A 15,994-nucleotide genomic window follows, 5' to 3' on the forward strand; every position below is an offset into this window, starting at 1 on the left:
GAATATTAAAAAAGGAACTTGGGGAAAGTGGACCCGCTTACATTTTTTTGCCTTTCATTTTTTTCTCTCCCACTTCTGGCCCCTTAAATAGCTCTGCTCTGATGGGCTGCATGATGCAGATGTGTGGGAGGGCATGCTGCACCCCAACATGGGCCAGGAGAGACACAGGGGATGTGCATAGGTGATCCCCTCCCTCCAGCCTTTTGTTTTTCAGTTAAACTTCAGAAGCTGATGTTCCACTTTGGAAACTCAATTTAAGTATGGGCTACTCTGCATGCTGTCTGACAATGGAGAGGATTCAAAGTAATAGGGCTTAAAACACTTTGGGTAGCCTCACACAATGCTACCGGAGAGGCTGTCAGAGATGCTGGGGAATCATGGAGAAAAATGAGTGGTGTTAAGCATAATACATATTTTCAGGTCACTCGTCAATCTAAAATCTTTCAAAGCTTATTGGGACTCTTAGGATAAAGTCCCAAATCCTTATTGTTGCTCTCAGGACCCTCCATGGACTAACTGTCTACTTCTCCAGCCACATCCAAGATGCCTCTCCTTCATGTCAACGCCCCAGTCACACCGGCCTTCTGTCATTCTTCAGATGTGACTGACTCTCCTGCTGAGTCCTTCCTCCTTAGAGGTTTTGTGCAAATGGTTCTTCTGTCATGAACAGCTTTCTTCTGCAACCTTCACCCAGCCACAATTCCAACACGTTCTCCTCTGCTCCTCAAACTTGGTTAGTGCATTTTTTTACTAGCATCTTTTATTTTCCTTTTCTGAGCACTTATCATCCTTCAGCAGCTTGTTCACTGAGTTTCCATTAGACCATAAACGCCTTAGGGGCAGACACCATGTCTTTCTCATTCATCCCACAAACGCCATGCCTATCCCAATGCCAATGGACTCCAGCCTCTTGAGAAATATCTGTTAAAGAACTAAATGTCTCGATGCATTTAAAGATAATTCTCTGGGCTGACTGGGTGGTGCTACTAGAAATGTGAGAACTGAATGAGGCTCTTCCTGCCTCATCTCTTGCAAGTCCAGCTAGGAAGTGGGAGGTTGGAAGGGCAAGCATTATAGATGTGGATTCTGGGTGAGGAATCTCAGCCAGGGAGTCAGGCCAGGACTCTCGCTGTGACATAGGAACATTTTCAAGGGAAGTGACCCTCTGCTGGAACTCCTCGGTTCCAAGGTGGTCATTAACTTTGAATTGTTATGCAGTGTGAATAATTTGCCTGTGGAAAAAATTTAGCACCAACAGTAGTGCTACTTTTGCCATTAAATTTCAACTGCAATCCTGACTCATCTCAGCCGGACTCAATTCTAACTGTGCCATTTCTGTAACATTAAAATATAACCCATAGCCACACCAGCAAAGCCCACCACTTAACAGAGAGAGGACCTTGGTACTTTCAAGGAAGGACCAATGGGAACCGGGGAAATCTAGAAACCACCCCCCACCCGGCACCCAACAAAACGCTGACTTGGGGAAAAAATTGGCTTGAATCCATGGGGATTGAGCCTCTATATCCGAACGGATTTAGTCTTCCAGGTTCATGCCATTTGGTCAATCTTCTCTAAATCATTTATTCACTCATTTAGTCACCATTCGAGTGCCTACTATATACTACCCCAAGGACCAGTAATCAAAGTGAAATAACTGCTTCTATCCACAAAATGCTTATTGTCTATTTGGAAAGACAGATACGGGGAAAATAAGCAGAACAAAGTCCTAGAGGAATGACAATATAACTTACGAATTCCAAGTGATACATCCAGCTGTTGCAGAAAAACATATCCTGAGAACTCAGGTGCAAACCCCTCTAAGTAAAGGCCTAAACCATCAGTTATCCTTTTTTTTTTTTTTTTTTTTAACCTTTGGCACTTACTATAGCTCAAGAGTTTTTAGTTTCCTACATAACCTCAGCTCGTGAGGACTGTCCACTACTCCAAATTAGCAAGTAAAAATGCTAAAAAGTCATAACTCCATTCATTACAGCAAATGCTGTGACCTTTTAAAATAAGTACCTTACCTAGAAACTCAGCATTCTTAGTATTTTCAGAGTTCTTAGCAAATTATTTAATGTTATTTAAAGAAATGGTTTACATGACACCATTTCATGCCAATTCTGTTTCAGTGACTATAATCTCAGTGCTTTTATTTGAAAGAATCTATTCATAAGATTTCAACTTGACTTCTATTAACAGGAGGCATTCAGATGTAGTTTATCCAGAATAGATTCCAGCTACATTACTGATAATGATATTTTAATGATAATTTTATGAGGTATTCACTTACTTGTATAATTCTATCCAGATGACCATAATGAGCAGGACATAGATAAGCATATGTTTTAGAGGGGCTCTAAATTATGGAATAGTGCAGGTCCTACTAGAAAGAAACATTGTCTTTTTTGTTTTGCTTGGCATGAGCCTAGGACGATGCAAACCTACCTATTGCTGTTAGTGACAATGCTACCAGCAAATGCAGACCAATACTAAAAGATCTGAATTCTCATCTCAGTTTGAGCACCTGTATTGACCCCTACCTGAGGCTACCTACACCTGACCTTGCATATAAGTAAGCCCAAAATTATGTTTTATGTTCAAGTCTACAAATTAGGCTGCATATCACTTGCAAATAAAGGAGATCTAACTGATGCATTCTCACAAAAGGAAGAAGGTAGGAAGGAAGTGGTACACAGGACAAGTAAAAACCACTCTACATTTATTCATTATAGAACACACTTTTCTTCCCAGAAAGAAAACAAACAGTCTGAGGTATCCCAGGTTCACAAATCCCATTCTATGGGTTTACATCCTGAATTTCTGTTATTAATCAAGGTTTAGCATCATTATACACAGTGATTAAAATTTTTCCCTGAGATCATCAAGGCTGTGCCTTTGACTATAGAAATACCTTACCCTACCAAAATTCAGGAGAAACCATAGAAAACTAAAAGACTTTTTGGTGGTAGAAAAGGCAGATAACTTAGGCAGAATTCCTGAGAAAAAGATGCAGAGTCTTTAAGCCACCAGTTAAATTTTACCTGGCTGTGAACTGTTATCCCTTCTACATTTCTAAATACTCTGGAAGGAAAATTCATCTTATTACATAGAAAGACACTTTTTCACAAGGCTATGCACAAAGCATCTTTGCTTTTGCTAACTGCCACAGCCATCTTGATGCCTCAGTTTCCAGTAAAATCCAAAGCTTGAGAGGTACAGGCAGCCTTTCCCCAGTGACATATGGAAAAGAGAAAAAAAGAGACATAGATGATGAGGAAAAATGGGGTTGTCATATTATGTGTCCCCCTTAGACCTGTGATACTTCTCCAAATGGTCTGGCATCATAATAGCTACTGATCCTCCACAAGTAGGAATGAGGAACGACTTACTGGATTATCACCTCAAATCCCAGCCTCATCAGCTCCACAAAGCATAAGGCAAATGGCCACCGGCACACGTCGTCCAGTTTGGGTGCACTGAAAGTCAGCTCTGAACGGAATGCCACTTCCAGCAGCCCCTCCCAAGTTGGAAGAAATCACAAGCTGCAAAAGAGCCAGCCTGCCCAAATAGTCATTCTTAAATTGTGTTGTGTCCCTCTGCCCACCCATCCCCATAAAACTGCACAATGGAATGACTGTGTTCCCTACTGAAGACTTCCCCTCCTAATAGTAAGCAAGCAAAGGTTTCCCTAGTCTGCCCCATATTGAATTGCAGAAGAAGGCAGCCCACCCCAAGATGCGGGGAGTGAGAAAGGAAGCAGGCGAGTGAGCTGGATGTCAGGCGAACATGCTTAGAAGGGACGTGGTAGAGTGTGTAGGCCTCCGAAGATGGAAACAGCAGGGGAAGGCTGAGCAGCGGTGGGTGGTGGCACTTCCAGAGACATTGGGTGGCTGCACTTCCAGAGACATCATCCCATGGATGCAATGTTCCCAATTCTCTTTCTTAGGTTTTCTTGAGGTAGTTCTGACAGGCTCTTGCTATGTCTTTCAAGAAGTTAGGAACTCCATTCTGCAAAGGAAATGAGACTGTCATTTCTATGTCTTCACAGTGGTTATTCTTGATTCTTTGGGATGTGGCAGAAGGTAAACAATGTTGGCTTTAGGACTAACAAAAATGAATAGGCTCCCTAACTGGATTTCAACAGAATGTTGTTGCAGATGATGACAAAAAGTAGGACCCAGGACAAAAGGAACACCAGTCAACAGGAACTTCTGTTGCAAAAAGGCCTTATATGTTAGCTTTCTCTAGGAAAAAGCAAAGATGTTTCTGAAACAGTGTTTCTTGAAAAAAGAAAACACAAGAAATGGGGTTGGGCTGGATTGTTACATTCTTCCAAAGAAATGAGAGGAAGGACTTGCTTTACTGAATTAGAAAATGGTAAGGATTGGGGATCAAGGAGTAGGATATATGATTATTTAGTTAATGTTGAGCATTGGGCAAGACTTCTCCTGAATATTGTCTTATTTACTCCCCTTCTATGCAGTAGAAGACATCTATCTTCATTTTTAAAAAGGAAGAAATGCATGGCTTCCTTAAATACAACAAGACAGTCAGTAGCAGAGCCAGGATTCAAAATTGCATCTGTTTGACTCCAAAGTTGATGTGCTTTTTCACTCTTCCAAGGAATCTGTTGACCTCTCAAGTAGTGGATCTCATGCAAAGCACGCTGATGGTCCCCACAATGCCAGGCTCCTGGGCGGTCTCTAGTGATACAAACTACCACTGCGGTTCCCTCCCTTATAGGGAAAAAAAAAAAAAAAAAAAAGCAAAAACAACAAAAGTGGAAGCTTCCCCCAGGCTTGGACACATCTGGTTGTCTCCAAGCCAGGTCAGTCTGTCTTATTCCTCAATAAGCAGAGGAATATAGGCTCCAAAGGCACTATTGCTCCTACCAGGAGCAGACTATTGTCCAGAGGTTCCAGAGAGTGATTCTGGCGGGGTCTTGGGGCACAAGCAGGGAGAAGCTGGCATTCCAAGCTGACAATTCTTTGTCTTTTGTCCCAGCCTCCGTCTTGGATGTTGGCAACCCCAGCCCTAACCAGAGTCACTCAACCAAACTCTTCATAAAGAGCCTCATTACGCCTGAGACAATGTGTCTCTTCAGCCTGACAGCCCCAAGGGCTAAGTCAACATTTGTCAAACACACTCCCCCATCCCTCCCCCCTGCCCCGCCTCCTGGGATCTCACCTTGGCAGCCCAGTTAATGAGCCAGGACGGAATTTGGCCACCCGGGTTATCGAGGTAATACATGAAAACTAGAGAGGGAAAGAAAGGACAATTCAGAAAAAGCAAAAATACCAGAAAAATATAGCAACAAAACTGTGCAAACTTTATATCTTCATATTCAAGCTCAGAAACTGCAGAGGGAGGTAGCATATATTTCAGATGGACTTCTCTCCACTGACTTCACTTACAGCATACTTAAATATAGGCACTTTTGAAAACATAGCCACAGACACATTTTGCTGCTATTTATTAAATACCTGGCAAGTGCTGGACACTTGAATATAGCCTCTCATTCAATTATTCTTGCAATCCTAAGGAGATGGTCAAATTAATCCCATTTTACAAATGATGAAACAGATACTCATGAAAATTAGGTGACATATTCAAGGTGACCATCTAACTATGGTTCAGATTTTTGCCTAGGACGCAAGGCCACTCTCATTCTGGTAGAGCAGGTGACCTCGCGCCCCACTCTGTCGGCAGCTTTCCTCCCTGGGGGCTGGAACTCAAGCTGGGCAGGTCTTGAGCTTCTGAGTTTGTACTGAGCTGGAGCTGAGATCTCCAAGACAAACCTGACAGCTTTCTTGCCTAACCTTAGGCCCAGTGTATGTATCCACGGGACCAGCTGGAAGTGAATTTCTAAACTCTCTGGTTTCATCTGGACAATCCATGAGTCTGGAGAAAATAGACTGGGTCAGAGTTAAACATCAACTTCATACTCTACTCAAGTCTGTTGGGGTGGAATGAGGCTCTCTCTAGGTGCTGATCCTGGTCTGCTCTGCATCTGTGCCTGTCCTCTGACCTTCAAGGATATGCTTCATGTACTCAACATGCCCCCGCCATCGGCCTGGCCCTTCAGTGGGGACCCCTGGCTGGGTGCACTGACAGGCACCATGGGTTTTACCTTTGCTCCCCTTCTTGCCGTCACTCTCGATCGCCAGGCTCTGCTTGTATTGCTTCACCCGGATCACCCCAGACCTCTCGACAAGCTGAGGCACGGAGGTGCTCTGGGCCAGGACCACGTGGATCTTCCGCCCTTCCACGTCCAGGTCTCGCCGCTGCCGGAGGTAGACATACTGCATGGCCAGTCAAGGCAAGACACCAATGCCAGCATTGTAGACAGACAGAAAGAAAGCGCCACAAGCTGGAAGCAAAGGGAGGTAATTCTGTGCCTCCCACTTGGCATTTGCTCCCTTCTACTGCTAGTTCACTTACCTGCCCTGTCTCCCTACCAGCACTGTAACACTATGCCTCACACCACCTAGTGTTCTCACCTAAGAGCATGCATTACTTACCTGTGAGTGGTCCCTTCATGCTTTTTAATTATGTGAGGAAACCACTTTTCCTTTCTCCAAGAAGGCACTAGGAGATGACAGAGGAATGGTCACTTAATAGCTATGTGGTCCTAGGTAAGCTACTCAGCCTTGCTGAGACTCAGATTCCCTGTGTAGGAAAGGGAGTAACACTGCTTTCCAGACAGGCTTGGTGGGGCCATTAGAGAAAGACCTGGGCAGAATAAGCACTCGACAGAAAATGGTGTCATTCCTTTTTGTTCTGGCCTCACCCAATGCTCTAATTACTGACCTCTATGCATAGTAAATGATCAAGCAATGTTACAACTGATGACCATAGGAAGACATGGGACCACCTGAATATTTCATAGGCAGATGCCCTCTCTGGGCTAACACTAGTTCACCAAGAATAACAAAGCCATTTCATGTCCATCAGCCTTGACAGAAGAACCCTTAAGTTTACAGCACTATTCTAGGGAGGATAATGAAAGTCTATGAAGCAACAGGAATCACTACTTATCGAGCCCTTATCATGTAACATCATGCACTTGACATACAGCTTAAATTTCGATCCTTACAAAGACCCTGTGAGTTTGTATGAGTATCCCCATACTACAGATGACAAAAGTGAGGCTCAGAGAGGAAAAAAACCTTGCCAAAAATCCCACATCCCAGCCGAAGTGATGAAACCTGAATTTTTATCCCAGATCTGGCTCCAAAACCTACTTAGAATTTCATAGCTGGAGGAGGCTCGGATATTTAGTTTGTTAGTTACACTTTCATACAACAGAATTTTGGGTTTCGCACTCAAAGGAATCAAAAACCTAAAAGAATCAAAAAGTCACCACGCACAACACAATTACACTTACTATAACACAGCAGCCGTTTTAGCCCCCACCCACCTCAGTGTCTTTTTTTTTTTTTTTTTTTTTTTTTTGAGATAGAGTTTCACCCAGACTGGAGTGGGGTGTCGCAATCTTGGTTCACTGCAACCTCCACCTCCTGGGTTCAAGTGATCCTCCCACCTCAGCCTCTGGAGTAGCTGGGATTACAGGCGCCCACCACACCCAGCTAATTTTTTTTTTTTTTTTTTTTGTATTTTTAATAGAGACGGGGTTTCTCCATGTTGGCCAGGCTGATCTCGAACTCTGACATCAAGTGATCTGCCCACTTTGGACTCCCAAAGTGTTGGGATTACAGGCGTGAGTTACCGCATTCAGCCCCACCTCAGTGTCTTGACAGCGCCCCCTGTTGCCCCACCCTCACACTGGACAGTCTGTGTCTCCATGCTCTTATGTACTGGTGAGTAAAGTTCTTAAATGTTTCAGGAAAGAGAAGATGTTGATTTGTCTCTGGTTTCCTTTCTCCTACACCTTTTACATTTTCCTTTTAGCAAATATTGTTCCACTCTCTCCCCCAACTTTCTCAGCTCATGTGATAGATATCATCTGATACTCCACAGCGGAAGAATTACCTTGATATAGTGATTAAAATTTGGCAGAACACCTTTGAAGTGTTGGCAGTTTATCTAATTCAGCAGCTTCCAAACTTTTTTCTGACTCCACGAGACCCTTTGCTAAAAGGATCTTATATGGAAATTGAATCTGTAAAACACCTCGCTGCTGGGATTGAAGAGGATGGTGAAGGAGAAAAAATCTTACCGAGGAGTCATCCGACCTCCATCCTACCCACCCCCAAAATTCCATCCTAGCCCCCCAGCTTAGTCCTAAGGGGGCTTCTGAAAACCTTACAGTGCCAGCCAAGCCTCCCTACATTTCATCCAACTGCTTCATTTCATAAACAAGGACATTGAGAGGAAGAAGCTTACAATCAGTGTCTAGAGCCAACAATCAAGGAGGGATTGCTGTGGGGTCTACTGAGATGGGGAAGGTGGAGAGAGCTGGAAATGCAGGGGCCTGAGTTCCAGCACCCACTCTGCCACTAACCACCTATGTGCCCCGGGAGCCCTTTATTTCTCTGTAGACTGAAGGAGCTGTATCAAGTACTCTTTATAAAAAGTTCCTTCCAGGTCCCCAATTTTGTGGCCTGACAATTTCAAGGCCTAGGAAACTTCTTAGGAAAGTAAGAGTTGCTCTCCAGTGACCATAATTACAGACACTCCATGTGGTCAGGCCCAGAAATCACACTCTGAGCTCTCCAAACACCACACAAGAAGCAACATCTTTAGCAAATGCTGCTGCAAGAATCAGAGACAATGTTATCTGTGCCTGCTGACAAACCAGCTCTACCTCTCTGCAATAGACTGCAGCTGAGGAACACAGAAACACTTAGAAGGTCAGGGAATGAGTATCTTGTGGAAAGGATACATCTCTGTTGGACATGGGAAAAGGGTACTTCACTTCCCAGTAGACCACAGTCTGTCCATTGCATTCTTGTTCATAGAGTTCTAAAGGAGAGTAAAAGAAGTTAATGCATCTGGAAGCCGTTTTAGCTACAACTAATAAGATGACCTCTTAGGCCAAGCACAGTGGCTCATGCCTGTAATCCCAGCACTTTTTGAGGCCAAGGCGAGTGGATTGCTTAAGTCCAAGAGTTCAAGACCAGCCTGGGCAATATGGTGAAACCCCGTCTCTCTCTAAAAAAAAAAAAAAAAAAGCAAAAAAATCAGCCAGGCATGGTGGTGCATGTCTGTAGTCCCAGCTACTCTGGAGGCTGAGGTAGGAGGATCATCCAAGCCTAGGAGGTCAAGGTTGCAGTGAGCCACGCCATGATTGCACCACTGCACTCCAGCCTGGGTGACAGAATGACACCACGTCTCAAGAAAAAAAAAAGATAACCTCTTAGGGTATGATAAACCACTAACTCATAAGGTATAAAATTCTAGAAAAAAGTCAAACCGATTAATTTGCACTGAAAGCTTACTGCCTAAGAAGCCAACAAATCTTGTCCATTCTATAGCATAAATAATATTCTTGATAGAATGCAATGAAATAAAATCAGACATCAAAAAAACAGTCAGAGGTTTAAAATTCAGGATAACCACCAGATGTCACTAGAGTACCAATAGTTCTGCTTCTGAGCCCCTTAATTCCCCTTTAGGATTCCTTGACCCATTACAGCTAACCTGGAACGGAGTCACCCAGTCTAGCACATTCACAGGTCGGAAATGAAGGTTCCAGAATGAGCAACATCCTTCTTAAATAGTTAGAAATCAGCAGAACTATGGCTTACCCCAAGTTTCTTTCTTCTCTCCCATGTTTCTTTGCACTATGCCACAGCTAGGGTGACCGAATTTCCCTAATAATCTTTCCATCTTACTATTATGTGCAAACAGCAGCCAACACTTGGAGGGAGATAGCAAAGAAATTTAATGGCATGCACACCCTCTGTCCCCAGACTGCTGTGCAGTAAACTTCTTTCTACCTCCAGTTACAGAAGGAGCCCAAAGTCCTTGGAGGAGATGCTAAGGAGGGATAATTTAGCTTTTGAAAAAAAATCTATTAGAAGCACACTGTAGATTAAGGAGCATGCCAGCCCATTATGGTCACAGGAGGCTGATGAGAGTCCTTAAAGGAAAGGGAGAAGTGGACCTCTGTTGCTTTTACATGCTCAGCATTAATCCCTCCTTGAACATCTCAATTTTCCTTCAGGGCATCACCCTTCCCCTACTTCTCAGCTGCATGGTTTCAGCAAGACTGACTCTGCAGTAATTTCAGGGCTGGGAAGCCGGGCGCGGTGGCTCAAGCCTGTAATCCCAGCACTTTGGGAGGCCGAGACGGGCGGATCACGAGGTCAGGAGATCGAGACCACCCTGGCTAACACGGTGAAACCCCGTCTCTACTCAAAATACAAAAAAACTAGCCGGGCGAGGTGGTGGCGCCTGTAGTCCCAGCTACTCGGGAGGCTGAGGCAGGAGAATGGCGTGAACCCGGGAGGCGGAGCTTGCAGTGAGCTGAGATCTGGCCACTGCACTCCAGCCTGGGTGACAGAGCGAGAAAAAAAAAAAAAAAAAAACTGTCAGGGCTGGGAAAATGAGCAAGACTTGGCCATGGTGACTAATTCAGGGATGGCAGATCTGTCCAGAGTCGTAATTAGTCACTCTAGCAAGTTGAGAGCAAAAAGTGATTTAGTAAAGCTCTTGGATGGACCAGAGTGAGATTCCCAACCTCAACACTGTTCTAGCAAAGCCTAACTGCTCCTTCCACTGGATCAGAACCCAGAGTAAAAGCTGTTGATGTTGGGGAGCAAACATCAGAGGCTCAGCAGTTGTTTGCCCTAAAATCAGATGCCTTCACTGGTCACTGAAAAATGGATCTTCCATGCTGCCTGCTTCCTCGCATGTCTCTTTTCCAAATTGAAGCCACATGTGGGTCTTATTGGCAGAGTCTATGTCACATGACTGTATCTTGGCTGCAAGGGAGGCCTAGACAGACAGTGTCTGGCTGTTCCCTTAGATAGGTAAGCATCCCACTGCCCCCTAAATAGGAAGGGTATTTGAGAATGCTAAGTTGCTGAAAACCATGATGAATGTCCACAGAAAATAAGCACAAACTCCAAGCTGAGCTGACAAGAGCCAGTCCTGGCATCTGGCTGCCATCCCTAGAAAAGTAGAATTCTCTTTCCTCTGGGGTTATTTGTATGGTTAGAATATAAACCTGGATTTTCTGGCGGACATCTTGGCCATGACATAAGAATCTGCCCAGGAATTAGGTCAACACAGAAGAAAACGGAGTCTAGAGATAGAGAAAGAAACAATCCTGATGAAATTATTTAAGTTCCCTGTTGCAGCTGTCCTCAAAGTTAGAAACACCTGAACTCTTTTTCAGTGCCATGAACTAATAAACTCCTTTTTCTCTTCTTACGCGGTCTTTAGTTGGCTTTCTGTTACTTGCCGCCAAGAGTCTTGACTAAAGGCTTTATGTGCCTTTGGCTAGTTCCATAGTTCCATTCCACTATGACCGGGTTGGCAGAGGCTACTCCAGCTCTAAGTGGCAGGAGAATTCCCTGTGTGATGTCTTTCATAACGTAACACTTACAGGGAAAAATCTAAGACCCACAGCCTGGTCACCATGCTAGGCCCTGGAGGATCTGGACCCAACAGCTGCCCTAGTTCACCTAGTAGTAGAAGCACCTACCCTAGCTCTTCGACTACTACTATTACTAGTTCTATTAGCTAGTTCTACTAGTACAACAGTACTAGCAATAGTAGTAGTAGAACTAGTACGAACTGTAGTTGAAGACCTAGGATAGGTTCTCTTACTCCAACCAACCCAACACCACCAAACTGCTGGTGGTTGTTGAACATATTGCTTCGTGCTTTCCTGACTTTACTAATGCTGATCCCTGGGCCTAGAATGCCCTTAACCAGTCATCCCATCACTCTCTCACCTCCTCATATACATGTATTCTTCTCTGTTTGGAAAATTCTGATTCAACTCTCAAACCAAAACTTGGATCGCACCTCCTCCCCTTTCATGACAACCTAGATACATGGGAGGATCACACAACTTAAAAGTGGCAGCAAAGGAGCCCCAAGAGCAAACTGTGGGGAGGGTCTAAGACTATGTAAGGAACAAGTCCTAGCAATAGCAAAAGTGCATTTCAGTCCCACATTTAGAATGCTTTTGTTTCAAAATTTAATAGGAAGCACTATGTAGTAGAAGTTAACTTTATTTTTTTCTACTGGCAAGAATAAATAAAAAGAGATTATACCTTTTTTTTTTTTTCTTTTTTGAGACAGGGTCTCCCTCTGTTGTCCATGCTGAAGTGCAGTCTTGGCTCACTGCAACCTCTGCCTCTTGGGTTCAAGCAATTCTTAGTGCCTCAGCCTCCTGAGTAGCTGGGACTACAGGCATGCACCACCATGCCCAGCTAAGTTTTGTATTTTTAGTAGAGACAGGATTTCACCATGCTGGCCAGGCTGGTCTCAAAGTCCTGGCCTCAAGTTATCTGCCTGTTTCAGCCTCCCCAAGTGCTGGGATTACAAGCGTGAGTCACTGCACCTGGTCAGAATAGATCTACGTTCTAATGATTTGGGGGAAAAAAAAAAAAAGTGCTGGGTGCAGTGGCTCATGCCTGTAATCCCAGCTCTTTGCGAGGCGGAGACAGGCAGATCACCTGAAGTCAGGAGTTCAAGACCAGCCTGACCAACATGGAGAAACCCTATCTCTACCAAAGATACAAAAATTAGCTGGGTGTGGTGGCACATGCCTGTAATCCCAGCTACTCAGTAGGCTGAGGCAGGAGAATCGCTTGAACTCGGGAGGGGGAGGTTGCAGTGGGCTGAGATTACACCACTGCACTTCACCCTGGGCTACAAGAGTGAAACTGTGTCTCAAAAATAAAAAAAAAAGCAAGCATCACTCACCTTTAACATACTGGTCCCATTGTTTTCTGTAGTCTAAGTCCATATAGACGTCTGCCAGTAGAGTTGGTGAGCAGTCCTCCAGAACACCAAAGACTTTATATTCATAAAGTCCAGTCTTCTATAAAAACAGAACAGGTAGAAATGTCTATTGGTTCCCAAGTTGAGGGAAAGCTGGATTCCACATTATATGAAAAGCAGCTGATGATGGAGTTCATGCCACACCAAACACTGACCTCCTCTGTGGTCTTAGTGACACAATGGTAAAAAAGCAGGTGAAGGCCCTACTCTCAGGGATCTTAAATTCAGGTAGGCAGCAGTGCTAGAGATAGCTGTAAGTGCCATCCAGGTAATTTAAATAGGGTAAGAAGAGTTGTGTGATAAATGGTGCCTTGCAAGGGCAGGGATGGGGAGGACATCTATGTAATCAGGTGATCAGGAAAGGCCTCTATGAGAGTTAACATTTATCAGAGCATCTTGTTCCAAATGCTAGAAGAAGTCAGCCATAGGAAGACAAGAAAAGCCCGTTCCTGGTAGAAGGAAGGTCCTCAGATTGATGGCCTGGCATCTTTAAAGAACCTGGGGTCTGGAGAACTCTGGATGAAAGAGAGAGTGGCAGAAGCTGAGTTTACAGAGGTTGTCAGGCTGGACCCCAAGGACTTTGGAAACCAGGGTAAGAGGTAAAGATTTTATTCTCGTTGCTATGGAAAACTAATGGATGGCTTTAAACAGAGGGATGACCAGATCTGATTCAGAATTCAGTTTAAGAATGACCCAATCAAATTAATTTTTTAAAGGTGATTCTTGCTGCTTGGTAGAAAATAGATCATAAGAGAACAAGGAGATGGGTGAGAAGACCAGTGCAATAGTTCAGATAAGAGATGATGGTGATTTGAACAGGGAGGTAACAACAGTGACGGCAAGGAGTCAGTGATTTAAGGATACATTTTGGAGGTAAAGTAAAAAGGAATTGTTGATAGATCCTGGGGAAAGGGAAAGCAAAGAATCGAGGATAATTTTTATAACCCAAGTTGGGCAGATGGGAATGCCATCTTCCAAGACAGAAAACACTTGGAGAAGAGGTGATTGGTGGGCTTTGGGCATAATTAAGAGTTCTCTTTTGAACAAGTTGAGGTTAAGATGTTTATTAAGCATCCAAGTAAGGGTGTCACATAGGCAGCTACAGTTCTTGGGACAGGTTATATTTACATAGCCATGTGGCATAGTGAAACCCAACACATTGTTTTATCAATTCCAAGACAGAATCTTTCAACAACTGCTTCTTTTTGATTCTGCATAAAAGACTAAAAATGAAAAACAAAAGAAATCTGCTTCAAATCATGTAAGTTCCTTTTATTTGGAAAAAGGCCTTTCTAGATTCCAAATGATAAGAGAGTTCCTTGTTTTCTTGGTAAGCCATGTGCTTGTCCATGAGGGTCCTGGCCTAGAGTTGCCCCAGCACACATTTCACTTTCTCTACGGTGGCAACTTACAATTCCTGACCCTCAGCTCTGCCTAAAGGCTCTATTATTAAAATTAAAGCAATGGCTGTTAGATTAATTTCAACACAAAGGCAAATAAACAAATGAACAAACATGAACTTTTGGATGAACTCTCGCGTCCATGTGCTAAGACCGTGTTACTGGTTAATCGTGCACGAATGAAGCCCTCTCCTTAAACACCGTGCCATGGACTAAGGGGAAGTCAAGGAATAAACATGCTGAATCTTTCTAGAGATCCTGAAGCTTTAAGGGTCATCCGGGTTGGGTGGTATAACCTAGGGATAAATACATCCCGGTTTAGGAATCTTAGATGTATGTGAAAGTACTTAATGAACTTAAAATTGAAATGGACTTAAAATGAACTTAAAATTGAAATGGAATCGATAAGAATCTTCCAGCTCTAAAAGCATGTGATTTTATACCAAGAATTTCCAACCAGCAAATACCAAACTAGTCTATCTGAACCCCTTATGTGTCATGCCATGGATACCCCAGTAGAAGGGCAGACCTCAGGGTCCAATGAGAAATGTCAGGAAGATAAACATCTTATCTCTCTTGCCCTCTCCCCTCACACACACACAAGAGAACTTAGTAAGGATTTATATATACCCACACATTTACACTTACACACACTTGTTTTCATCAATAGGCTTTAGAAGGGAGACAACCAGCAATTATTCAAGAATATTGAGGCCTTGTTTTCTACACATTCTAAGCAAAAATAATTCTTATGTGTTAAGATAATAACCTCCTCAACCTTTAAATAAGTTAGCATTGGATATCTGTATAAATTAAGACACACTGTTCCCTTAAACTGGTTCCCTTCTTCTCCTAAATGTAGTTACAAACCTTAGTGACTTCCATCCTGTTATATGGCACAGAAAAAAAGAACAGAAAGTTCTCGAGGAAGAGAAAAATAGAACAACCATGATTTGCGTGAATACAGAAGAATGAACTATTGTGACAACTTCCTTTAAACATTCCCTTTGAGGCAGGACTGAGCAATGCCAGAGCTCCAGAGGAACCAAATGCTCAATAACACGGCAACACCTTTCCTACTTCATTAATACAATGTTCAAGTGCTGGACAGCCTCGTCCGCATTCTCTAATCAAAGCATTTTCTCACCCATTATTTCTTTTTAAAAAGGATCTCAGCAACCACACTCATTTTTACTTCATATTTAAAAAAATAGAGTTTTTTTATAATTAAAAAGATTACAAAAATGACAAAAAGAATTTTTAAAAAGCGACATGCAACCCCATAATCGAAAAATATCTACTGATAATATTTGACATATTTCCTTTAAGTCAACAAATATATCTGTAAGTTATCAAATGGGAATCATATGGTATAGTTTGTACTCTTATTTTTAACTAAATATTATACTGAGGTTATGAAGACTCCATACCTAACTCAATTATTCTCCAAAAAATACTTGTTTCCAAATATTTTTATGAAAAAAATGTCCATAATATTCATGTTTGTGTAGAATACTTGGTCCAAAATTCTGGTTTTTTTTTTTTTTTTTTTTTTTTTTTTTTTTTTTACTACAAATGCTTTCTTAGGGATAAATTTTAGGTTAAGTAGATAACATTTTAAGTCTCTTTATACTTCTTACAAACCTTGTAGAATGTGTGTACCA

The 15,994-nt window shown here is 42.9% G+C and overlaps 1 protein-coding gene across 3 annotated transcripts in view; it reads right to left on the reverse strand.

The window, feature by feature from the left end:
- PCTP (phosphatidylcholine transfer protein) overlaps positions 1-15,994 on the reverse strand; it is a 132,400-nt gene that overhangs the window by 82,751 nt on the left and 33,655 nt on the right. For 2 of the 3 annotated variants that reach the window (XM_030923572.1, XM_010357423.2), the window contains exons 2-6: positions 12,853-12,970; positions 8,852-8,931; positions 6,137-6,308; positions 5,194-5,261; positions 2,709-4,014 (exon numbers count right to left, since the gene is read on the reverse strand). In XM_030923572.1, the coding sequence (XP_030779432.1) occupies positions 3,949-4,014; positions 5,194-5,261; positions 6,137-6,308; positions 8,852-8,931; positions 12,853-12,895 (429 nt within the window). In that variant the 5' untranslated portion in view covers positions 12,896-12,970 and the 3' untranslated portion in view covers positions 2,709-3,948. Of the gene's footprint in view, positions 1-2,708; positions 4,015-5,193; positions 5,262-6,136; positions 6,309-8,851; positions 8,932-12,852; positions 12,971-15,994 lie in introns of those variants that run through there. The other variant, XM_030923573.1, reaches the window with a different exon arrangement.

This window comes from Rhinopithecus roxellana, chromosome 19 (assembly GCF_007565055.1).
Source record: "Rhinopithecus roxellana isolate Shanxi Qingling chromosome 19, ASM756505v1, whole genome shotgun sequence".
NCBI classification, from domain to species: domain Eukaryota; kingdom Metazoa; phylum Chordata; class Mammalia; order Primates; family Cercopithecidae; genus Rhinopithecus; species Rhinopithecus roxellana.